Below are 26,898 nucleotides of genomic sequence, written 5' to 3'. Positions count from 1 at the left end.
TGGCAGGGGTGGAGACAGACGGTATTATAGAGGTCAAAATAGTGAGTCTGTGATTGAGCGAATATAGGGTCAGTAGCTCAGCTAGGGGTCAAATATGCCACTGAGACTGTGAGCGGTCTGATTCAACCCGAGACAGTGGCCGGGGAGGTGGATGGAATTGGTGGCATGGGTATACTGTTTTTGGTGAGGGCAGAAGATGATGGCTTTGGTCTTCCAAATACTTAACTGAAGGAAATTGTGGCCTATCCAAGACTGGATGTTGGACAAGCAATCTGACAATACAGAGGCGGTGGTGGGGGTCAAGAGAGATTGTGGAAAGGTAAAGCTGGGTGTTGTCAGCATACTTGTGGAAGCTGACCCAATTTCTGTGGATGATGTCGCCATGGGGCAGCATGAAGATGAGGAAGAGGAGAGGGCTTAGGATAGATCCTTTGGGGACTCCAGAGATAACTGCAGGAGCAGGAAGAGAAGCCATTTCTGGCTATGATTGGTTATGTAAGAGTGGAACTATATAAGAGTGGAACTAAGCAAGGACAGTCCCACTCAGCTGGACAACGGAGGTGAGGCGTTGAAGGAGGTAGCTGTGATCGATCACTGTCAAAGACGTCAAGTATGTCATTTATGACTTTGGTTAGGGTCATTTCAGTGCTGTGGCAAGGGCGGTAACCCGATTAGAGAGATTCAAACATGGAGTTGCAGGAAAAGATGGACAGAGATTTGGGAGGCAATAACAGTTCAAGAACTTGAGAGAAAGGGGAGGTTTGAGTTGGGTGGTAGTTTGCAAGGACAGAGGGTTCAGGGTGAGTTTTTTGAGGAGGGGGGTGATGATAGTGGTTATGAAAGGGAACAGTATGGAGGGAACCATTTATAATGTCAGCTAGCATGGGGGCTAGAAAGGGAAGTTAGGTAGTCCGCAGTTTAATAGTACTGGGTCATGGGAGCAAGAAGTGGGACTCATGAATAAGATGAGCTTAGACAGGGGATGAGCGGAGTTAGGTAGGAAACTAGAGAAAGACAGAGGTTCAGGAGTAGGGCAGGGGGAGCCGGGGGCGATGTGTGGATGCTTGGTTTGGTGGGCAAAGGGAAGGGGAACACGGGCATAGACGGAAGAGACAGCATGGTTGAGTAGATAAACAGCTGCAGACGTAATGTGACGAATGGTGGGCCAAAGGCTAAGCAGTTGATAAGCTTGAAAGTGCAACTGTAAGCGACTTGGGGAAGAGATTTTTTTCCCGGGGCAGACACAGAATGAAGCGGGGTTGGAAAAGGGTCTGGGCATGTGGCTGACATGGGATACAAGGAAGTGGTCAGAGATGGCCTCGTCTGTGATTGAGACCATGGGAGTAGAGGCCACGTGAGATGGCAAGGTTGAGGGGTTGGCCGTGAAATGGGTAGGAGAGTTTATATTTATAATTCACCTCAAAATATACCTGCCCATTTTTATGGGCGGTGCCCACATTAAACAATTTGAGGGATTACAGCCATGCACTGGGGTTCACCATTTGTGCACATACTGGGTCCCAAAACACGAGATTGTATTGAAACTGCAGCTTCCAACACCTTTGCCTTCCCATAATTACATCAGATAAACATATACTCTTTCAAAAGCAGACATGGATTTCTTTTGGGGTGGTGGGGGGTGGGAGACTTTTAACCACATTAGTAGGGTTATAGCATATACCAATATCTAGCATGGGTAGGCAATTCTCGACATAATATTTGGGTATTGATCAATATATTCCCCCAACTTTGTCTTTGAGTTTATATGTGTATAGATACTGCTGCCTCATATGGCTGGGCGCTCTGCCAACTGTGATCACTTCAGTAATGTTAACAGCTGAATAGTCATAAACCCCTAAGCCTTAATGATAAGTGTTTTTTTTATATAAGAAACATGTGTTGCTAATCACTCATTGAGCACCTGGAAACAACTGCTCAGTTTTCCACATTGGCTTTGAACTATAAGGCCCCCATGTTTCCAAAGGAAATTTTAAATTAATTCTGAGGGTCGTAATGCAAGCCGCCTGTTGTGTCATATGACCGTTTTATTACAACCTTTGTTTTACACATGTTGAATTTTCTACCTGCTCCAGGATGGAACATAACGCTTGCCAATTTTCAACAGGCTCTTCAGGGGTGGGAGAGATCTCCTTTTGTGTCACTGGCAATGTAGTTACTCCACCATTTGAGAGAAATGTTTTATTTGAAGCAATTAACCCCTATGTACTACTTCAATCTTTGGAAAAATGATTAAGCAAAATGAGTCACGAAAACACTCAATGCTTAGCTAATCCTGAGATGTTAAAGAGCAGGGAAAAACTCAACTAATCAGACACAGCTTCCTCGTATATAATACGGGAAGGAAGGGGTCCCATGAACTATACCCTTAACATCAGACAAGGGCACCGTACCATGATAATTTTATTCTGTATCCAATCCAGTGGCCAGATTAACGGCTGTAGTTTATTGAAGATGAAAACACAAAATCCATCTCCTAGTTATCAATACCGAATAAAAGCCATAAACCAACACACAAGCTTGAAAGACCAACATTCTAAACAAAAGATTAATTGTAGCAATACAGCAGTGCTTGGAGGTGGTCAGGTGATATCAAAGAAAGACACAATGGCTTAGTGAAAAAAATATAGAAATAGAAATTAGGTCAAAGTCTTCCTTCCCATTAGCTTTTCCCTCCATTCCTGAAGGTACCGACTCATCCTAGAGTGCAGTTCCACAGGTGACAGCCTCCCTCCTGGTATCCCACCCATGGGACCATTCTTCATATGGCAGTCTGAACATTGAGGGTCAGCAGGATATTTGGGGGGGGTGGGAGAGGAATGGAGGACATGTGGATCATCATCGATAAGGCTGATCTGTGTACGTCAGGTCAAGAAAGAAGAAGCTTGTGCTCTGCCAAAACATCTGGTCTTTGAGCCCCATGATTACTGACATGAGGGAAGCGTAGGAGATGGGACCAGTCTTGGCACATTTTCTTTTTCTTCCACTCAAGCTAATGGTGCTCTAACTTCAATTATTTAGCAAGAAGCTCAGCTGATTACCTCTCACTAAAGGCAGTCTAGTTGAGTTGTAACTGAACAGCGCACTCCCCACCTTCCCGGTTTGGAGCCGAATACTCCACCCCTACCAAGTGTCAGGCCAATTTGTTATCCTTGTTTTATTAGTTTCACTGGTGTTACTCTCCCTTCTCCATTTCTTTTATCGATTGAAGCATCTACGTTCTGCTTTAATTTAGCTCTTCACTTTATTCTTTACTAATCTTTTTGGCTTCGGCTTTGAATATACATTTGTTCAATTGTCAGATTTTCCTTCCTCCTTACAAATCTCGTATCATTTGAAAAATAGTCGTAGTGGTACAAGACATCTCACTGGCAGCAGTTTTTCCTGCCGTCTGTGATCAGCTTGAAAATGTAGTTAAGTGTAGGAAAGCCTATTGGAACTGTGTTCAGAGCATATCTTCAAGAGTGCCCAAGTAAAGGGACAGCTTAGATGATTCTGTACATCATTTAAAAACATTTCTTTATTGTGCAAACCACAAAGGGAATGTGTTGGATGCAATGAGGCAATTAATTTGCTAAGTTGGCAAAGGAAAAAAAAGACAGCTGCAAGGAAATCAAAGGGATACATATGGAGTGTCCGCAGTAACAGCTTATTAAATGTTAACGTGCATCAACCCGGACACTAAACTTCCAAGGCACTTACATAATATTTACGGATGCTTATGAAAAGGTTGATGGAATGCATGAAATAGCTAGTGGTGCACCTCAATTTGGTGGCAATTTGGACCTTCATTACACAACTCAGTGATTGGAAGCAAATATTTCAGACAGTTGCATGCTTATAACCAATCTATAGCTCTGTAAGAAACATAAATTAATTTGGTCAAGTATTAAGGTATTAAAAGTGCAAGTTGATGACTGCAGTAGGATAAGTTGTCATCTTGGATGAGTTTCATTATCACTTCACATATGATGGAACTACCCTACTACTGCTTGACACCCCAAATTCACTCGAGCATTACTGGGCTACGACCTTTTTGAAATATGCTGTCTTTGTAGTAATGGTTACCTTGGTACCAACCAGTTCTTGGGAGAGCTCCTGTAACCTCTCCTGTTGCTGTTCCAGAAGCTTCTGCACTGTGGTAAGATTTGTTTGTAGTTGTGTCACTATGCAAGAAAAGAAATTAAATTATTCTAGATTCACAGTAATTATAGTTCTCTCACTAGCTACTGACGTAAGAAAACTACTAGGCACTTGGTCTAAGCGTTAAAGCTTTAATCAACTGTTTTTCAACATGGAGATCTAGTTGTGCCCTTCACTAGTTCCCGTTAAAGAATGTCCTGAGCAAGCTGGGCCCATGCCCGAGTATTTATACTCTCCTTGGACAGCGCCACCAGCAGGCCACCCAGTATTATTTCATAAGGCATTTCCACATGTATGACAAGATTCATGTCAGCTACTATACTAAGAGCAATACATCAGGGGACTGCTCTTCGCGACACCAAACTGAAATCTTCTTCCTGCATCACGTAGTAGAAGCTGCACATCTGTTTAAAAGCTACACCATTGATTTTTTTCTTCCCTCCACAAGGTTTGGGATTAAGTTTTTCAAGATTGTTTTTTATTTTCAAGCAGAAGGAGAATTAAGTGTTCAGCAAATATTGCATTAGCTTCACAATGACAAAGCTAAACGACTAAAAAAATAAATGAATATACAAGGTACATATCAGGTGGACTCCTTGCAGTACATCCTTCTACGACAGAAGTCAGCGGATAAGCATGGGGTTCAGGTGCACGGTCAGGGTTGGTCTCCTCTGCTGCTGGTCATTGCTCCGACCAAGAAGTAGTTCGCCAGCATCATCATTAAAACTCATTTTAAAGAAGCTCTACCACTAACCAGCAACATTATTAGCTTGTGTTCAGAAACATTAAGACATGGTTTAAAGAGATCAGATTTTTTTCACATTAACATCTATTGACACGTGGCTATTGAAAAGTTTGTGAAATGAATTTTTTGTTTACATAGGGCACTACAGGAACAGAATCTGGAACTCCTTTTAAACTAGCACACATTTTTCATTTCAATTGCTGACTGCAACATCACGAGAACTGGGTGAGAAGTTATTATTGAATTCGACCAATGTAAGGTGACAAAAGTAATATACGGAATTTGTAATGACAATCATACAAAAGCACCATAGATCAATGATTAATAGAAATAAAGCGCATTTGAATCATAATCCTTTTCCTATTTTTTCCCAAAAAGAGACACAAAACGGCGACCCATTTTCAGAAATTCCCATATTTTGTCTTGATAACACTGGACGGAGTGGTCGACCTGTTCAACGCTTCTTCAAGGTAATAGTGTCATTAAAATGGTCACCAACATACAATAGAAGAATTTAAAATGGTGCTGATCTGACCTCCTACACCCAATATCTGTACATTTATAGCACAGGTTGGGAGTTTCATTTTGCTTTAGGCTTTTCAAACACACTGTATAACATGACGCGTCAATTCCAGACAAGACTGAGAAAACACTTGACAAATTAAAGCTTGTACCTTGCCACTTAAATGTGATCATTAATTCCGAAATGAATTGTTACACTAGCTTCTTAGAATAAAGCTGGTTTCAACGACACTTTTGAATTACTGTTCCGCAAGACCCACTGCAGGAGAATATAGTGCGTAAGCTGTACAAAATATGGAATATTTCTCGAAACTGAAGAAAATTGATTTTTTTTAATCTTCCTTTAATTTTAGAATGAATTAAAATCATGGAGGGACTGGATGGCACAACAGATTAAAATTTGTCCCCATCATTTATGGACCTACTTTAAATCCAATAAAGACAAATGGGATACACATCTCCCTAACAGCTGCTAAGGGCCTATTTGAAAAGGAGCCTCTCAGAGAACTTCCTAGTTGATAAGAGATCTCAACAGGAGACTACACATTATTTGTCACTAAATGGCACTAATTGGGCAATATCACTCAATGACCATTAAACGAGCGCGAACACAACCACGTTCATGCAACTAAGTGGCAATTCTTCAAAAATGTTTTGCAATACATTCAGTTGTAGGATATTTAAACCAAACTATGCTCTTGATTGTTTATTTACCTTGTAATTTATTCAACCATGTTAATAAAGGTGTAATCTAGATGAATGCACACAAGGCCTCCTGCAGTGGATTATCCAGATTAAGATATTGCACAGTGCTTCATGTCAAGCTTTGTTCATAAAATGGGATTAATGAAATCTGATGAATGCTGGGAGATATAAGGATTAAGGGCTGCACATATCCTCATTTTAGGAGGTTATAGGATAGCAAAATGGCATGGTCTATGTAGCAGGTGAATCATAGAATGGTTACAGCACAGGAGGTGGCCATTCGGCCTGTCGAGCCCGTGCCGGCTCTCTGCAAGAGCACTTCAGCTAGTCCCACTCCCCCGCCCTTCCCCCGTAGCCCTGCAAATTTTTTTCCTTCAGGTACTTACCCAATTCCCTTTTGAAATCCATGATTGAATCTGCCTCCACCACCCTTTCAGGCAGCGCATTCCAGATCCTAACCACTCGCTGTGTAAAAAAGTTTTCCCTCGTGTCGTCTTTGGCTCTTTTGCCAATCACCTTAAATCTGTGTCCTCTGGTTCTCAGCCCTTCCACCAATGGGAACAGTTTCTCTCTATCTACTCTGTCCAGACCCCTCATGATTTTGAACACCTCTATCAAATCTCCTCTCAATCTTACCTGCTCTAAGGAGAACAACCCCAGCTTCTCCAGTCTATCCACGTCACTGAAGTCCCTCGTCCCTGGGACCATTCTTGCAAATCTTTTCTGCACCCTCTCCAAGGCCTTCACATCCTTCCTAAAGTGCGGTGCCCAGAATTGGACACAATACTCCAGTTGAGGTCAAACCAGTGTTTTATAAAGGTTCATCATAACTTCCTTGCTTTTGTACTCTATACCTCTATTTATGAAGCCCAGGATTCCATATGCTTTTTTAACCGCTTTCTAAACCTGCCCTGCCATCTTCAACGATTTGTGCACATTTGTGAGAGTAAACTGGCAAGAAATATTAAAACAGTTAGTAAGAGCTTCTACAGCTATATAAGAGAGTAGCTAAAGTAAACATTGGTCCCTTAGAGGATGAGACTGGGGAATTAATAATGGGGAACGGGGAAATGGCAGAGAATCTGAACAAATATTTTGTATCTATCTTCACGGTGGAAGACACTAACAACATCCCAATAATGGATAATCAAGGGGCCACAGGGAGGGGGGAACTAAAGACAATCACTATCACTAAGGAAATAGTACTTGGTAAAATAATGGAACTAAAAGACAAGTCCCCTGGACCAGATGGCCTGCATCCCAGGGTCTTAAAAGAAGTGGCTGCAGAGATAGTGGATGCATTGGTTGCAATATACCAAAATTCCCTGGACTCAGCAGAGGTCCCAACGGATTGGAAAACTGCAAATGTAACACCCCTAATTTATGAAAGGAGGGAGACAGAAAGCAGGAAACTATAGACCAGTTAGCCTAACATCTGTCATTGGGAAATGCTGGAGTCCTTCATTAAGGAAGCGGTAGCAGGGCATTTGGAAAATCATAATGCAGTCAAGCAGAGTCAGCATGGTTTTATGAAAGGGAAATCATGTTTAACAAATTTGCTGGAGTTCTTTGAGGATGTAACGAGCAGGGTGGACAAAGGTGAACCAGTGGGTGTGGTGTATTTGGATTTCCACAAGGCATTCGATAAGGTGCCACATAAAAGGTTACAGCATAAGGTAAGAGCTCACGGAATTGGGGGTAATATATTAGCATGGTTAGAGAATTGGCTAACTAACAGAAAGCAGAGAGTCGGGATAAATGGGTCATTTTCCAATTGGCAAACAGTAAGTAGTGGGGTGCCACAGGGATCGGTGCTGGGGCCTCAACTAGTTACAATCTACATTAATGACTTGGATGAAAGGACCGAGTGTAATGTAGCCAAGTTTGCGGATGATACAAAGATAGGTGGGAAAGCAAGTTGTGCAGAGGACTCAAGAATCTGCAAAGGGATACAGACCGGCTAAGTGAGTGGGCAAACATTTGGCAGATGGAGTATAATGTGGGAAAGTGCGAGGTTATCCACTTTGGCAGCAAAAATAAAAAAGCAAATTATTATTTAAATGGAGAGAGATTACAAAATGCTACAGTTCAGAGGGACCTGGGGGTCCTTGTGTATGAAACACAAAAAGTTAGCATGCAGGTACAGCAATTAATCAAAAAGGCAAATGGAATGTTGGCCTTTATTTTAAGGGGGTTGGAGTATAAAAGCAGGAAAGTCCTGCTACAACTGTACAGGGTATTGGTGAGACCACACCTGGAGTACTGCGTACAGTTTTGGTCTCCTTATTTAAGGAAGGATACACTTGCATTGGAGGCAGTTCAGAGACGATTCACTAGGTTAATTCCAGAGATGAGGGGGTTGACTTATGAGGAAAGGTTGAGCAGGCTGGGCCTATACTCATTGGAATTTAGAAGAATGAGAGGTGATCTTATTGAAACATAAGATACTGAGGGGGCTCGACAGGGTAGATGCAGAGAGGCTGTTTCCCCTCGTGGGGAAATCGAGAACTCGTGGGCACAGTTTCAGAATAAAGGGTCGCCCTTTTAGAACTGAGATGAGGAGGAATTTCTTCTCTCAGTGGGTCGTAAATCTGTGGAATTCTCTGCCCCAAGCCGTGGAGGCTGGGTCATTAAATACATTTAAGGTGGAGACAGACAGATTTTTGCAAGATAAGGGAGTGAAGGGTTATGGGGAGTGGGCAGGGAAGTGGCTTTGAGCCCAAGATCAGCCATGATCTCATTGAATGGCGGAGCAGGATCGAGGGGCCAAGTGGCCTATTCCTGCTCCTATTTCTTATGTTCTTATGTCCCCAGGTTTCTCTGTTCATGCACCCCCTCCAGGATTGTACCCTTTAGTTTATATTGCCTCTCCTCGTTCTTCCTACCAAAACGTATCACTTTGCACTTTTCTGCATTAAATTACATCTGCCACGTGTCCACCCATTCCACCAGCCTATGTCTTGAAGTCTATCACTATCCTCCTCACTGTTCACTATACTTCCAAGTTTTGTGTCATCTGCAAATTCTGCCCTGTACACTCAAGCCAAAGTCATTAATATATATCAAGAAAAGCAGTGGTCCTAGTACCAGCCCGTGGGGAACATCACTGTGTACTTTCCTCCAGTCCAATAAACAACTGTTCATCACTTGCTTGAAATCGGGATTATGTCTACAACAACAAATTGCATTTATATAGCACCATCTCAAGGCGCTTCACAGGGGCATTAGCAAACAGAATTTGACACCGAGCTACATATGGAGATATTAGGACAGGTAACCAAAAGCTTGGTCAAAGAAGTAGGTTTTAAGGAGCACCTTAAAGGAGGAGAGAGAGATAGAGAAGCAGAGAGGCTTAGGGAGGGGATTCCAGAGCTTAGGGCCTAGGCAACTGAAGGCACAACTGCCAATGGTGGAGCGACTAAAATTAGGGAGGTGTATGTAAGAGGCCAGAATTGGAGGAGCGCAGAGATCTCGGATCGTCGTAGGGCTGGAGGAGGTTACAGAGATAGGAATGGGCGAGTACGTGGAGGGATTTTAGTTACCTTGATATTTAAGAAAAAGAGGTACTAAAGATCTTTGATGAAGAGAGTTATGATTTGAATTTACATTAATTCTACAAATGACCTGTCAATGCTGTAGAGGCCTGAGCAGTTTTGCAGGGGCTTGTAAGAATCTTGAGTTTTGAGTTCAACACATGACATCAAAGCGCTCTAAAATTTCTTATCTCGGCCGCCTTTTGGTAGCTGACAACAACTACAAATACATTGGGAGGGAAATGTGAAGGGGCATGTTGTTCTGTGTAAACACTGCAGTTATTGTTCTAAGAGTGAAGAGTTTGTGTGAGGTAATTCAATGCCTTGCTGTTCCATAGTATGGAAAGAAGGCATGTGACTAAACTACAAAAACATTAAGATGTTATGAACATTTGCAAGACTGATTGGGGCACTGGATGACATAATGGGTTATCAGAACATCCTTTCATCTCCAAGACTGGAGTTGAATCCAGATCCTAGACTGGTGGGATGATGATCTCCCTGTTAGCCGGTTGCAAGGGTCCTTTGTAAAATGAGTTTGGGCTGTCCCAATTCAATTCCCATCACCAAGAACATCTGTCTGATCATCTCCTGGTTTCCTGAAAAAAAAGCTGGTACAATTTCTCAATACTAAATATAGTGGAGCAGATTTCCCCTGACAGAAAGACTTATTCAAGCATGACCTTGAGCAAAAATGTCACCAGAAACACTGAGGCAGTGCTTCAATACATTTCTTATTCTTCCCAGAATAATTAATTAACACATACTGGTGAGAATTCCCTTTTGGATTTTACAAATTACTGACGTCAAAATATCATGGTCCACCAGGAAGTACCAAAGTCACTGTTCATCGTTGTTTATAGAAATACCTTTTTATGCTGGTGTTTAAACAGGTACTTGGTGTGTAAAATGGCCTCGATTCAGTGCTGGAAAACCATAATAAATGGACTAAGTAACTATACTAAAAGATCCTCTTGACCTATTGGGGTAGCAATGCCAGTGTGACTGGCACCAACAACTTGAAAAAAAGGTACGAAAGGAGTCATAATGGGGTATTAGAGAGTTTTGGAGAAGTAAGATCACATACTGGAATGCAAAGTACTCGAAAGTGCACAGTGGGACATAAAAACTTTGCCTGTGGGAGTTGTTGGTGCTGGCTCCTTCTGGGATACAGGAAGACGACTTTTCACCTGAATCACAACTATTCTGCAAACTTGATATGACGTGTGGCATGAACAAGATAGCCAATTTGGTGGGATTGAGATAAATAAGAATTAGAAAAACAAAATCGACATTTGATTCCAAAGCAAAGAAAGCTGAATGCAGTTTGGCAATGCTCAGTATTATTTCTGCATTCTCCGTAATCCCCAAGTTGCTCTATTGTTCAGTACTTTAAACAAAAATCCTACAGCAACATTGAAAAATGAACCTGCCCCAGTTAGATACTGAAAACAAATACAACAAAGATAAACTTCATTTGGTGCAGTCACACCAAACACAAACACAGGCACACGGAGTGGACCTCCTGGCAATGGGATAAATAGGCTTACATATAGCACAGGAGGATAATAAATGAAGAATGGCACTTTAAAAAATTTATGTATGCAAGAAAATCCAATCAGCAATGATGCTCTCCCTGAGCACAAGCATACGCACAAACAAGAAATACAGAATGTAAAACTAAAGCATCACAATACAGAACTAAACTACACATGAAATGAATTACATTATGAAATGTAGCGGGAGCCCACTGACTCCCACAGCTACCTGGACTACACTTCCTCCCACCCCGCCTCCTGTAAGGACTCTATTCCATTCTCCCAGTTTCTCCGTCTCCGCCGCATCTGCTTTGACGATGCCACCTTCCACACCAGTGCTTCCGACATGTCTTCCTTTTTCCTCAACCGAGGATTCCCCTCTACCGTGGTTGACACGGCCCTCGACCGTGTCCGTTCTATCTCCCGCACTTCTGCCCTCACCCCTGCCCCTCCCTCCTGGAACCACGATAGGGTTCCCCTTGTCCTCAACCTTTCACCCCACCAGCCTCCACATTCAACGGATCATCCTCTGCCATTTCCGCCACCTCCATCATGATCCCACCACCAAACGCATCTTCCCCTCCCCTTTCAGCATTCCGTAGGGACCGCTCCCTCTGAGACACCCTAGTCCACTCCTCTATCACCCCCAGCACCCCTTAGAGTCATAGAGTCATAGCGTAATACAGCACAGATAGAGGCCCTTCGGCCCATCGTGTCCATGCCGGCCATCAAGCCCTGTCTAATCTAATCCCATATTCCAGCATTTGGCCCGTAGCCTTGTATGCTATGGCATTTCAAATGCTCATCCAAATGCTTCTTAAATGTTGTGAGGGTTTCTGCCTCCACAACCCTTTCAGGCAGTGAGTTCCAGACTCCAACCACCCTCTGGGTGAAAATGTTCTTTCTCAAATCCCCTCTAAACCTCCCTCCCTTTACCTTGAATCTATGCCCCCTAGTTATTGACCCCTCTACTAAGGGGAAAAGCTCCTCAGCATCCATCCTATCTATGCCCCTCACAATTTTGTACACCTCAATCATGTCCCCCCTCAGCCTCCTCTGCTCCAAGGAAAACAAACCCAATCTGCCCAGTCTCTCTTCATAGCTGAAGCGCTCCAGCCCTGGTAACATCCTGGTGAACCTCCTCTGCACCCTCTCTAACGCGATCACATCTTTCCTGTAGTGTGGCGACCAGAACTGCACACAGTATTCCAGCTGTGGCCTAACCAGTGTTTTATACAGCTCCATCATAACCTCCTTGCTCTTATATTCTATGCCTCGGCTAATGAAGGCAAGTATCCCATATGCCTTTTTTACCACCTTATCCACCTGTTCCGCCGCCTTCAGGGATCTGTGTACCTGCACACCCAGATCCCTCTGACCCTCCGTCTTGCCTAGGGTCTTACCATTCATTGTGTATTCCCTTGCCTTGTTAGACCCCCCAAAGTGCATCACCTCGCACTTTTCCGGGTTAAATTCCATTTGCCACTGTTCCGCCCATCTGACCAACCCATCTATATCGTTCTGCAGACTGAGGCTACCCTCCTCGCTATTTACCACCCTACCAATTTTAGTATCATCCGCGAATTTACTGATCATACCCTTTACATTCATATCCAAGTCATTAATGTAGACCACAAACAGCAAGGGACCCAGCACCGATCCCTGTGGTACCCCACTGGCCACAGGTTTCCAGTCACAAAAACAACCTTCGACCATCACCCTCTGCCTTCTGCCACTAAGCCAGTTTTGTATCCAATGTGCCAAGGCACCCTGGATTCCATGGGCTCTTACCTTCTTGACCAGTCTCCTGTGCGGGACTTTATCGAAGGCCTTACTGAAATCCATGTATACCACATCCACTGCGTTACCCTCATCCACACACCTAGTCACCCCCTCAAAAAATTCAATCAAATTAGTCAGACATGATCTTCCCTTGACAAAGCCATGTTGACTATCCCTGATTAATCCTTGCCTCTCCAAGTGGAGACAAATTTTGTCCCTCAGGATTTTTTCCAGTAATTTTCCTACCACTGATGTTAGGCTCACTGGCCTGTAGTTCCCCGGTTTTTCCCTACTACCCTTCTTGAATAATGGTACTACATTAGCGGTTCTCCAGTCCTCTGGCACATCCCCTGTGGCCAGAGAGGTCCTGAATATATGTGTTAGAGCCCCCGCAATCTCCTCCTTTGCCTCACACAGCAGCCTGGGGTACATTTCATCGGGGCCTGGGGATTTATCCATTTTTAGGCCAGCTAAAACCGCCAATACCTCCTCCCTCTCGATGTTAATATGTTCGAGCATATCACAGTCCCCCCGCCCTATTTCTATGTCTACATCGTCCTTCTCCATAGTGAAAACAGATGCAAAAAATTCATTTAGAACCCCTCCTACATCTTCCGGCTCCACACACAGATTGCCACTTTTGTCCCTAATGGGCCCTATTTTTTCCCTAGTTATCCTTTTACCCTTAATATACTTATAAAACATCTTCGGATTTTCCTTTATTTTGCTCGCCAGTGTTATTTCATGGCCCCTCCTTGATCTCCTAATTTCTTTTTTAAGTATCCCCCTGCACTTTTTGTACTCCTCTAGGGCTTCCTCCGTCTTTAGCCTTTTGTATCTACCAAAAGCCCTCCTTTTTTTCCTAATCCATTCCCGTATATCCCCTGACATCCACGGTTCCCTGTGGTTTTTGGAACCACTCTTGACCTTTATGGGAACATGTTGCCCTTGTATGATCTCAATCTCCCTTCTGAAAGCCTCCCATTGCTCCGATGCGGATTTTCCTACAAGTAGCTGATCCCAGTCCATTTTGGCCAGATCCTGCCTTATCCTATTAAAATCGGCCTTCCCCCAATTTAGAACCTTTTATTTCCGGCCCATCCCTGTCCTTTTCCATGACCACCTTAAATCTTACCATATTATGGTCACTATCACCAAAGTGCTCACCTACTAGCACTTTTTCCACTTGGCCGGCCACATTCCCTAGAATTAGGTCCAGTACCGCCCCCTCTCTTGTAGGACTTTCTACATGCTGGCTCAAAAAGCTCTCCTGGATGCACTTTAAGAATTCTACACCCTCTGAGCCTTTCACACTTTGACTATCCCAGTTAATATTGGGGAAGTTGAAATCCCCCATTATTATTACCCTATTATTTGCACATTTCTCTGAGATTTGCCTACATATCTGTTCCCCTATCTCCCCCTGACTGTTTGGAGGCCTATAGTACACTCCCAGCAAAGTGCTTGCCCCCTTTTTGTTTTTAAGCTCCACCCATATGGCCTCATTAGAGGACCCAGCTAATATATCATCCCTCCTTACTGCAGTAATTGACTCCTTAATTAATATTGCGACACCCCCTCCTCTTATACCTCCCCCTCTGTCTCGCCTGAAGATTCTGTACCCCGGAATATTGAGCTGCCAGTCTTGCCCCTCCCTCAACCATGTCTCAGTGATAGCAACAATATCATACTCCCATGTGTTTATCAACACCTTCAGTTCATCCACCTTATTTGCAAGGCTCCTTGCATTAAAATAGATGCCATCCAGCCTTGCCCTTATATATTTGCCCTGCCTACCAAGCTGACTTGTTTTTTCCTCCATAATTGGCAGCACATCCCCCCCTACTTCAGCTCCCCCCTGTATCCCATCCCCCTGCCAAGTTAGTTTAAACCCCCCCCGACAGTGCTAGCAAACCTCCCCGCAAGGATATTTGTCCCGCTCTGGTTCAGGTGCAACCCGTCCGACTTGTACAAGTCCCACCTTTCCCAGAAGCAGGCCCAGTGATCCAGGAAAGTAAAACCCTCCCCCCTACACCAACTCTTTAGCCACGCATTCATCTGCTCTATCCTCCCATTCCTATACTTACTAGCACGTGGCACTGGGAGTAATCCAGAGATTACACCCTTTGAGGTCCTGCCCTTTAATCTGTTACCTAGCTCCCTAAATTCTTGATGCAGGACCTCATCCCTCTTTTTACCTATGTCGTTGGTACCAATGTGGACCACGACCACTGGCTGTTCACCCTCCCCCTCCAGAATGCCCTGCAGCCGCTCAGTGACATCCTTGACCCTGGCACCAGGAAGGCAACAAACCATCCTGGAGTCACGTTTGCGGCCACAGAACCGCCTATCTGTTCCCCTTACTATAGAATCCCCTACCACTATTGCTCTCCCACTCTTTTTCCCCCCCTCCTGGGCAGCAGGAGCCCTTCCCCGGCACCTTCCCGTGCAAGCGCAGGAAATGCAACAGCTGCCCTTATACCTCCCCCTTCCCACTGTCCAGGGCCCCAAACACCCCTTCCAGGTGAAACAGCGATTTACTTGTACTTCTTGCAATCTAGTATACTGTATTCGCTGCTCACGATGTGGTCTCCTCTACATTGGGGAGACCAAACGCAGATTGGCCGACTGCTTTGCGGAGCACCTCCGTTCAGTCCGTAAGGGTGACCCCGAGCTTCCGGTCGCCTGTCATTTTAATTCACCGCCCCATTCCCACTCAGACCTCACCGTACTCGGGCTCTTGCATTGTTGCACGGAAACCCAGCGGAAGCGCGAGGAACAGCACCTCATCTTTCGATTAGGCACTTTACAGCCTTCCGGACTCAATATCGAGTTCAACAATTTCAGATCATAACCTCGGCCCCTATTATATTTTTATATATTTTTTATCCACACCTTTGTTTTGTGCCCTTCCCCCTTTTTCTCTCTCCCACATGGCAGCTGTCTCTCATTCTGCCAGCGCATTTCACACCTAATCTAGAGCCGTCTTTTGTCTCTCCACTAGTCCTATCACCATCTCGTCTGGTTTTGAATACCTCTTAATGTCTCTTCACTTCTCTTTTGTTCTTTCATCCCCATTTCCCAGCCCCCAAACTGGCCTTTTAATCGGTTTCATTTCCTGTGTTTTTTCAGTCCTGACGAAGGGTTTCGACCTGAAACGTTGACTCTATTTCTCTCTCCACGGATGTTGCCTGGCCTGCTGAGTTTTTCCAGCATTTTCTGTTGTTATTTTACATTATGAAATGTTGGACTGAGCCAAGATGGCCAAAAATACCTTTTCATTTTACTTTAAAAGCAACTACCGTTACTGTCCAAGCGAAGCAGCAACTCTGGAGCTCATTTAACTAGGAGAGTTTTTCACTGCCAGTAAAATCACATCATTATTTGGAGTCTGGAGGGGTACTGACAAATGAGCCAAATAAATCATTTCAATAATTAAGCACTAGTCCAGTCTTGAATGAATGTTAAATGGACTGCTCTTCGAAAGAGCCGGCACGGACTCGATGGGCTGAATGGCCTCCTTTTGAACACTGCTGGTACCTACACTTCCATTTCCACTCCATTCCTCCCTTCAGATCCATGAATTTTAACATGTATTAATCAGAGGATCATATGTCAGTGGAAACTGTATTACTTTTACAATCATAGATTGGTTACAGCACGGAAGGAGGCCATTTGGCCCGTCGAGCCCGTGCCGGCTCTCTGCAAGAGCACTTCAGCTAGTCCCACTCCCCCGCCATTTCCCCGTAGCCCTGCAAATTTCTTTCCTTCAGGTACTTATCCAATTCCCTTTTGAAAGCCGTGATTGAGTCTGCCTCCACCACCCTTTCAGGCAGTGCATTCCAGATCCTAACCACTCGCTGAGTAAAAAAGGTTTTCCTCATGTTGCCTTTGGATCTTTTGCCAGTCACCTTAAAGCTGTGTCCTCTGGTTCGCGACCCTTCGGCCAATGGGAACAGTTTCTCTCTATCTGCTCTGTCCCGACCCCTCATGATTTTGAATACCTCTATCAAATCCCCTCTCAATCTTCTCTGCTCCAAGGAGAACAACCCCAGCTTCACCAGTCTATCCACGTAACTGAAGTCCCTCATCCCTGGAATTATGCTCGTAAATCTTTTCTACACCCTCTCTAGGCCTTCACATCCTTCCTAAAGTGCGGTGTCCAGAATTGGACACAATACTCCAGTGGAGGCTGAACTAGTGTTTTATACAGGTTCATCATAATCATATCCCAAACTTTCACATAATATCCAGCAATAAATGACTCTTATATTTCTGTACAACTAATGTCAAACTTTAAATAAATGTACATCTGATCAAAGCATGAAGTTTCCATATGGCAAACATTCACTCCAAATCTAAGCAAAATATCTAAGCACAAAATTCTGGCCCTGCACTAAATGCTAACCAATTATCCACTTTATATACAAAAAGAAAATACTGCAGATGCTGGAAATCTTAAATAAAAACAGAAAATGCTGGAGATACTCAGGTCAGGCAGCATCTGTGAAGAGAGAAACAGAGTTAATGTTTCAGGTCGATGACCTTTCGTCAAAAAATTCTCATCCCAGTCCTAAATGTCCTACCCCGTATCCTGAGACTGTGACCCCTCGTTCTAGACCCCACCCCCAGCCAGGGGAAACATCCTCCCTGCATCCAGTCTGTCTAGCCCCGTCAGAATTTTATACGTTTCAATGAGATCCCCTCTCATTCTTCTAAACTCTAGTGAATACAGGCCTATTCGACCCAATCTCTCCTGATACGACAGTCCTGCCATCCCAGGAATCAGTCTGGTGAACCTTCGCTGCACTCCCTCTATGGCAAGTATATCCTTTCTTAGGTAAGGAGACCAAAACTGCACACAGTACTCCAGGTGTGGTCTCACCAAGGCCCTGTACAACTGTAGTAAGACATCCTTGCTCCTGTACTCAAATCCTCTTGCAATGAAGGCCAACATACCATTTGCCTTCCTAACTGCTTGCTGCACCTGCATGTTTGCTTTCAGTGACTGGTGTACAAGGACACCCAGGTCCCTCTGTACATCAACATTTCCCAATCTATCACCATTTAAATAATACTCTGCTTTTCTGTTTTTCCTACCGAAGTGGATAACTTCACATTTATCCACGTTATACTGCATCTGCCTTGTATTTACCCACTCACTCAACTTGTCCAAATCGCCTTGAAGCCTCTTTGCATCCTCCTCACAACTCATACCGTTTGTCATTTAATCTCTCCTGCCTTCCACCCTATCACAGACCTTCCCTTTTGTTCTTTCCACCGCCCCCCCACATTTCCCTGCCCCGACACCTGGTTAAAATCTGTTGCATCTTTAACTTTTACCCGTTCTGATGAAGGGTCATCAACCTGAAACGTTAACTCTGTTTCTCTCTCCAGAGATGCTGCCTGGCCTGCTGACTACTTCCAGTATTTTCTATTTTTATTTCAGATTTCCAGCATCCGCAGTATTTTTGCTTTTGTAGTTTTTATGGGCCCAGAAATTCGGGTCCCAACGCATGAGTACAGACGGAGTACTCACGCGTGGACCCGATGGAAGTGCCGGAATCTTGCATGCACTACGCATGCGCAGGAAACCGGCACTTCCGATCCTCTGAACCAAGGGGTTCAGAGGTCGAACGTGTGCACGCGGGAGTCTGCGCGTGCGCGTTGAACTTCCTTTTTTTTCCAGGTTTTAACGTGCGGGTAAGTCTGTACATTTTAGAAATGTAAAAAGCAGCCGTAAGGACTTCATTTTCAAAGGTAAGTGGTCAATTATTTTAAATTAAAACATTTTTTCCACAGGTTTTTTACTTTTAAATACTTTAAAGCAAGATAAGTTCATTTTTAGCCCCTTTTTTTTATAAAATTATTTTTTTCAAAAATTTAAATTTTAAAAAAAAAGTTATTTAATGTCATTTATGTCATTTATAGTTTATTTACAAATTGTGATGTTTTTTAAAAATTTATTTGAAGGTAAAGTAGTTTTACAGCCTCAGCATTTATACATTTTGACAGGTCTATCTGTCAAGACTTATGAATGGAGCATTCCCTGCTCCGATTGGCTGCCTGTTGCTCACGTGATCCCAGGGGATGCTTCGCACTAACTACGCCCCTGGGACACGCCAGCATAGCGCGCCGGCCTCTGGGACAGGCCTCGGAGAGGAATTCCACGCAGGCCAAGAGGTCAACTGCCGGCGCGCTAGGTAAGTGTAGGTCGGGGGCTTGCACCCGCGGGAAGCCCCCAACCCGAATTTCTGGGCCATGATGTTTATATCAGTAAAGGATTAAATTGTCTGCGGCGCAATAGTTGCCATATTATTTTTTCCCCGGTTCGCAGAAATCCTGTTTTTGCAGTAGGCTGGCATACCAACATGATGCACCATGAAGTAGTTGGACATGCTTTTGTGTCGGCTCCTCACACAGCAAATTCACATCCGGCAAGCCACCTGAGGGAAGGCAGCAAGCGGAAGCGAGAACATTTCTCAAAAGGGAGGCAAAAACAGAGGACATGTCCAGCAGAGCTGCTCCCACACATTTGCTCGTCAGACAACAACATTGTCAAAAATGTGAAAACAATTTATACGAGCCCAATCCCCCCCAGTCAGGGGAAAGTGATGGAAAGAAGAGGGAGAATGTAAACTGGAGGGTAAACAGAAAGTGGGGGGGGGGGGGGGGAAGAAATATATTAACTAGAAGCAAAATATTTATTGGTAAATTGGTTGAGAATTTCAGGATTCAAGTGTAACTAAAACTCCATTGCAATCACTCAACATATGTTTTTGTTAACAGAATTTATTAAGAGTTTATTTTGTGGTCTGCATCATTAGAATGTATTTGAATCCTGTATTCATCTCACTGTGGTAATTAAGTCATTAATTACAAATACATAAAAGGAGAGTGCTGCCACTATTTTTGTTTTCAATAGGAATCCACTGTTCTGAAATGACGAAGTCACTTATGAAGCTTGGTTCAGATTTAACAAACTGTTTTGAAGTCAGAGATGCTGCATTAGTGTTTAAAAGGCACAGATACACATGAAAGTACAGTTCCCAGCATGTGACAACTTGATGACAAATACCAATTTGCCCACAGCCTGCTAAACTCCATATGGCTAGTTAAACAAACTGTGTCTCGCTTCATAGATTTAAAATATATGGTCTGTCTCATTCTTTGAACATAATTCAATCCCCATCATTGTCGGCCGTGCCTTCAGCCGTTTAGGCTCTAAGCTCTGGAATTCCCTCCCTGAACCTCATTGCCTTACCACCAATGTTCCCTTGGCCACGCAGTAATCTGAAAGCTCCCATGCAGACCGCTCACCAGCTTTTACATTGCGATGTAAAATTTAAAGGGACCGCGCATTAAAAGAAACAGGTCGCGCAGAACAAAGCGCAGCCTACAGGGAACATTGTTCTCCATCCCTCTCTCCTCCATTAAGACCCTCCTTAAAACCTACCTCTGACTAAGCTTTGAGCCACCCCTCCTAATGTCTCCTTCTTTGGCTCTGTGTAAATCTTTGTCCGATAATGCTACTGTGAAGCCCCTTGGAACGTCTTCCTACATTAAAGGTGCTAGATAAATCCAAGTTGTTGTTGAAATTAACTTGTCTTCAAAGAAAAAAAAGGCTGGAGCATCGTGGGGGAGAAACGGTTCTGGTCACTGTAACAGTATCATAAATGCATTCAAAAGGAACATTTACCATATTACTACACAGCAAGCAGACCAATTCGTTCCCCTGTTTGGAGCTACACAGGAGTTGTGTAAGTAGATAGTCCTGCCCTGGCCCCTACTGCATAAAGTTCTTGTTCAAGTAGCACACCTCAGCTCTCTCGAAAGGTTAGCAGAAATCATGTTGATATAAGGAAGCATCATGTTTGTGGAGGTTGGATTAGTCATAGAATGAGGAAGACGACGTCTACAACATGTAATCAAACATTCTTCCTCATTTGTTCAGTCTGATGCCAAAAGCAGAGAAGAAAGTTCTTGCCTTTCCAAGGTAAAGCCTCAGAGGTGTTCCCCTGTAGGTTTGGGCCAGTGCTGGCAACAACTGTGATGCCCTGTGTTGAGTCTGGCTCTTGCATCTTCAAGGAGCTAAATTCAAGATCAACTTCAAGCACACTAACTGAGCACACCAAAACTTTCACAACAGTGCAGAACAAGCTATACTTGGCTGCAAAACATGCAATGTCAGGAGACAATCCAAAACTGATCATGGGTGGTTTAAAATGAAAACTGTATGTTATGGGGAAGTTTAATTTTTTTTTTTTAAATGTTCATTTTAAAATGATCATTTATATGGTTATAAATTCAACTGGGTCAGAAATCAAGCTAGCAGCTAGAAAAAATAAACAAATAAGTACGAAGTGATACATTTTGGTAGGAAGAACGAGGAGAGGCAATATAAACTAAAGGGTACAATCCTAAAGCGGGTGCATGAACAGAGACCTGGGGGTATATGTGCACAAATCGTTGAAGGTGGCAGGGCAGGTTGAGAAAGCAGTTAAAAAAAGCATACAGGATCCTGGGCTTCATCAACAGAGGCATAAGAGCATGAAAGCAAGGAAGTTATGATGAACCTTTATAAAACACTGGTTCGGCCTCAACTGGAGTATTGTGTCCAATTCAGAGCACCGCACTTTAGGATGTGAAGGCCTTAGAGACGGTGCAGAAAAGATTTAAGAGAATGATTCCAGGGGTGAGGGACTTCAGTTACATGGATAGACTGGAGAAGCTGGGGTTGTTCTCCTTAGAGCAGAGAAGGTTGACAGGAGATATGATAGAGCTGTTCAAAATCATGAAGGGTCTGGACAGAGTAGATAGAAAGAAACTGTTCCCATTGGCAGAAGGGTCAAGAACAAGAGGACACAGATTTAAGGTGATTAGCAAAAGAACCAAAGGTGACATGAGGAAAAACCTGTTTACACAGCGAGTGGTTAAGATCGGGAATGCGCTGCCTGACAGGGTGGTAGAGGCAGGCTCAAACGTGGCTTTCAAAAGGGAGTTGGATAAGTACCTGAAGGAAATAAATTTGCAGGGCTACGGGGAAAGGGCGGGGGAGTGGGACTAGCTGAAGTGCTCTTGCAGCGAGCCGGCACGGGCTCGACGGGCCGAATGGTCTCCTTCTGTGCTGTAACCATTCTATGAACACTTTGACTGGTAACTGCTATTATCAGATTGGTATATTTAGAAAAAGTTAAATATTAAATTAAGTACATTTGTTTTGAGCGATTTCAGCATTTTTCAGTTGAAGGAGTCTTCTGCCTCAGAAAAAGTATTCACTTTCATTTAGGTAAGATTTGAAAGTGCAACATTTCCATACTTCAACGGGGGCTGTACTGGCACTGGACCTCGCACTCCAGCGTCAACGTCGGGGGTAGAGAGAAAGATTGCAAAATGTGGCCAGAGGGAGGAGGGCCAACGGGGCTCTCAACAGGAGGCCTTACCCTCCCAGGGTATTCCAGCAGCATTTCTCCTACATCAATCTCACTGAGGAACAGTGTCTTAGAAGGCTCTGCTTCACCAAGGACGTGGTCACAGAGCTCTGCCACCTTCTGCAGCCACACCTCGAGTCTCACATCAGAAGCACCACGGCTCGATCGGTGGCCCTCAAGGTCACCGTCGCCCTCAATTTCTACGCCAGCGGATCCTTCCAGTGTGCAACAGGAGACATAGCTAACATCTCGCATGTTCGCCATCCATCGCTGCATCTGCGAGGTCACAGAGGCGCTCTACAGAAGGAGAAGGGACTACATTTCCTTCCCCATGACCAGAGAGAAGCAGCGCGAGCATGCATGTGGTTTTGCCAGGATAGCGGGCTTCCCCATGGTGCAGGCCGCCATTGACTGCACCCATGTCACTCTGCGGGCACCCCGTAACAATCCCGAGGTATTCCACAACCACAAAGGCTATCAGTCACTTAATGTGCAGTTGGTGTGCAACCACACACAGCGAGTCCTCACCGCCAATGCCCACTATCCTGGCAGCAGTCATGATGCCTTCATCCTGCGCCAGATCAGTGTGCCAGCTCTGTTCCAGCCTCCACATCAAACTTGCGGCTGGCTGCTGGGAGACAAGGGCTATCCGATCTCCCCCGGCTCATGACTCCCCTCCGCAACCCCAGCACTGCTGCCCAGCACTCATATAATGAGAGCCATGCTGCCACCAGGAACATCATTGTGCAGACCACCGGAGTGCTCAAGCAACGGTTCCGCTGCCTTGACCGCTCGGGAGGAGCCCTCCAGTACTTGGCTGAGCGGGTGTCCCTTTTCGTCGTCGTCTGCTGCACAACTTAGCCATCATGAGGGCCCAGCCATTGCCACCAGGCATAACTCCCACCACCTCAGGAGGAGGAAGATGGAGAGGAGGAAGGAGGAGGAGGAGGACGAGGAGGACGAGGAGGAGGAGGAGGACGAACATCAGCGACGGAGGAGGCCACCACTCAGTTGGCCGTGTGGAAGGGCGGTCCATGACCGCCTCATCAGACTTCGGTTCCAATGAATTGGAGGCCACTTCCCGGTTGCTCAGCACGTCCCCATCATTCCATCAATTTCTCATTCCATGCCACACCCCAAAGCTGAAATGAGACACAGCCCCAAATCTGCAACATTCCAATAATAGATTTATCCAAATTCAGCAACCATATATATTCAGCAACAATATTAACTAATCACCCTTGTGCAAACCCTTACTTCCCCTCTTTTAAGTGCCTTTTCCTAATCTACTGCTCCTACGTAGTGTCTCCCCAGTGGCTGCAGCAGAGCTGGTGGAAGGCTGCTGGGTGTCGGTGCCAGAGACTACAGGTGGCCTTGCAGGACGCCCTCGACCAGCTCTGGGCCTGGAAGGCCCAGCTATAGACTGCACTACCTCAGGATGGCGGTGGCAGTCTGGGCTGGCTGGATGACGGGTGCAATGGTGGAGTGGGATCAGGAATGCTGTCATCCTGAGAGAGGACAGCAGGTTCCTGCTCCACTGGCCCATTGCCACTCCCCTGGGCCAGCACCTCAGCATCCCTACCAATCTGCTGGAGCACGGATTGGTGGGCTCCTGCGACACCGTGAGATCCCCGGCGGACTGTGCTGGACCCAGTGGTGGCAGCAGTCAGAGCTTGCGTGGCATCAAGATGAGACTGCATGAGAGCAGTCCAAGACTCAATGCCACCAACCACTGCCTGCATTACAGCACTAAGACGTTGTGTCGCTTCCGCCTGTGCTGCAATGGAAGCTGCCACATTACCCATGACACGTCATGAGGTCTGGATCTGCACAGTCTCTCTGGGAGTCCACCATCCTCTGCAGAGCGGAAATGATGGGCTCCATGATGTGCGCAGAGCTTCGTGCAATGTTGGAGGCGGACTCCTCCACGCTCCTTACCATTGCCAAGAGGCTCTCGGGCACCCTTGCCATTGCACCTATGATCTGTGTGTGCATGCCCATCACCGTTCTTGTGAACGCCTCCCCATCGAGGTCCTCATCTGAGTCCTGTGCAGCAGAATTCGCGCGCGAACTCGCCTTCCGGTGGGCTGGCTACCGAGCTACCCTTTCCCCCTGGCCTTGCTGCAGCCCGCTCGTCCCCGGTGCCTCACCCTGTGCAGACCACTCTACTAAACTTGCCTCTAAAGATTGCATAGTGCCAGTATCTGAGGTGGCGCCTGCGGGTGAGCAATGCAGTGATGCGGTGCTTTGCTTCTCCTCCTCCACTCTCAGTGGGAGGCTCAGGGACAGGCTGGTCATCTGGTTGCTGATTCTCAAAGCATAAAGGCACAAGACAAGACTTGCATTAAGGTAAGGGAAGGGAGGCAAGAAGGGAGCAAGGAATGCAGACAGTATTAGGACCTGGAAAGTGGGAAAGGCTTGTGGTGTGAGGGGGAAGTGGGATGAGAGAAGGAGAGGGGATGAACACACCGTTGTTGCCCCCAAGGGAGTCGATGTTGCCGACGGCCACGCCGCCCACCACCTGCTGCTCAAGGTCTGAGAGCTGCTGGAGCTGCGCATCACCCCCGCCTGTTCTCTGCTGCTCCCTCCTATCGTGGGCCATCTAGGCCTGCAAGAGAAACGAATGTGTGTGAGTCAGAGTCCAGCTATGTATTTGGTAGATATGCCTACTGTAGTTGAATAGCTGTGATTGTAGGCAAGGCGTGAGATGTGGATGTGAGTTTGAGTAGGTGCAGATGCTTGGTGGATGAGTGGTGGGGGAGTGGTGGTTTGTGCAGTTATGTAGGACCTGTTGAAGCATGTACTCACCTTGACCACCCGACTGAGGTCGTTGAAATTTTTGCTGCACTGTGTCAGGCTGCGTACCACCACACCACTGGCCGAGACCTCCTGGGCCACTTCCCTCCACATTGCCCTGAATACCTGGGGCAATGGCCTCCTTCCAGTGTCCGGGAACAGCACTGCCCTCCTTCGCTCCACGCCTGCGAGCAATGCCTCGCCCGTGAAACGACGAGCTCTCTCCCTGGGAGTGGGATCAGCCATCACGATCAGGGGACTGAGTTCCTTGCAGGTCGCCTTCACAGCCAGCACTGCTGACAATGAGGATCTGCACAATGATGCAACCTCCCCTTTAAGAGCTGGAAGGGGCCAGTGTGAAGGATCATTCCCGATTGTATAGCACCTGAAATTCATTATCGCTCTGCTAGTAGCGCCCTAATGAGGTCATTAGCGCTTGATTTAGCGCTCCAGCTCTCTCCTGGAGTGCTAACAGCTAATTTAGGGAAACCTCAGACATTAGCGCTTGGCGCTAATTTTTCACATCTCGAAATTTAGTGCCCCAAACGGGGTGGTCCCGAATGTCCCAATGTGGTTTTCCTATTCGGATGCTGACCCACACATTTGTATATGGAGGTTGAAAAAAAGACAAAGGATTAAAATAAGAAAGAACCGTTCATGTCCTCAGGCCATCTCAAAGTGCTTCATAGCCGATGAAGTACTTCTGAAGTGTGATAATGTAGGGAAACACGACAGTTAATTTGCCGTCCCACAAACAGAAATGAGATAAATTGCCAGATAATCTGTATTTAGTGGACACACACACACATCCCTTTCTCCTTCCATTCAAATATACAAGAACAGTACAAATCAAGTGATACCAACAGGAATCTCAGCCCCTTTCACTGCATTAAGGAAATTACTGGCGGAATTTTAGGTAGATTCCATTTGCTAATCAATAAAAGTAAAACTACATAATTCTGAATCACTACAAGTCCAAAAAGCCTTTACTTAAAACCCCCTATTGCATTACAAAATTGCCTATCCTTATTCATGATTATTGAAACCACTGCCAAGTAAACCCATATAACTTCAATCTTAGTGAGAAAGGTCTGTTTAGTCCAAAAAAAAATCAATAGAAATCCCCATTTCCTTCATTAGATTTAACTTTTCAACCCAGGTCTTGTACAAAATATATTTAATGGTTTCTACACCGTAGTGCTTAGCTGACAAATATTCTAGTCTGAGCTAGTATCTGTTACCATCTTCCATACAGAGAATGAAAGAGGATTTTTTTTTTTTTACATTAACGCTCCTGTGAAGCGCTTTGGGACCAATGTTCCCTCTTACTTCCTTTCGGGTGCGGCCCCTTTAAGGGGCTGCGCGGCCCATTCACAGTTTTGCACATACGTGAAACTTTACATCGAGAAAGCCGGTCCCGGGCTGCACCTTATAGGGAACGTTGCTTGGGACATTTTATTACATTAAAGGTGCTATATAAATATAAGTTGTTCTTGCCATATTCCATAGAGAGAATGAAAGAGGATGTTTTTAAACCTGTAAAATACCAAAACAGAAAACCTAAATTATAATCAGGGGAAAAAAGAGATGCCAGTGACACTCCATGCCTTCATTTTCCTCATAGGCACCTTTCGCTACCACGAGTAAATTATTTTAAATATCAGCCTGGAACCACTACTTCTGAA

General features: G+C 45.1%; 1 protein-coding gene across 1 annotated transcript in view; it reads right to left on the bottom strand.

Annotated features, from left to right (window-relative positions):
• The window catches only part of pex14 (peroxisomal biogenesis factor 14), a 272,290-nt gene that overhangs the window by 11,801 nt on the left and 233,591 nt on the right, over nucleotides 1–26,898 (bottom strand). The window contains exon 7 of the mRNA XM_085967441.1: nucleotides 4,087–4,184. Within this exon, the coding sequence (XP_085823567.1) occupies nucleotides 4,087–4,184 (98 nt within the window). The remainder of the gene's footprint in view (nucleotides 1–4,086; nucleotides 4,185–26,898) is intronic.

This window comes from Somniosus microcephalus, chromosome 25, assembly GCF_052327205.1.
Source record: "Somniosus microcephalus isolate GS21.2 chromosome 25, FLI_Smic_1.0, whole genome shotgun sequence".
NCBI classification, from domain to species: Eukaryota; Metazoa; Chordata; class Chondrichthyes; order Squaliformes; family Somniosidae; genus Somniosus; species Somniosus microcephalus.
The sequence above is the reverse complement of the archived record's forward strand: the minus strand, read 5'-3'. Positions and strand labels throughout refer to the sequence as shown.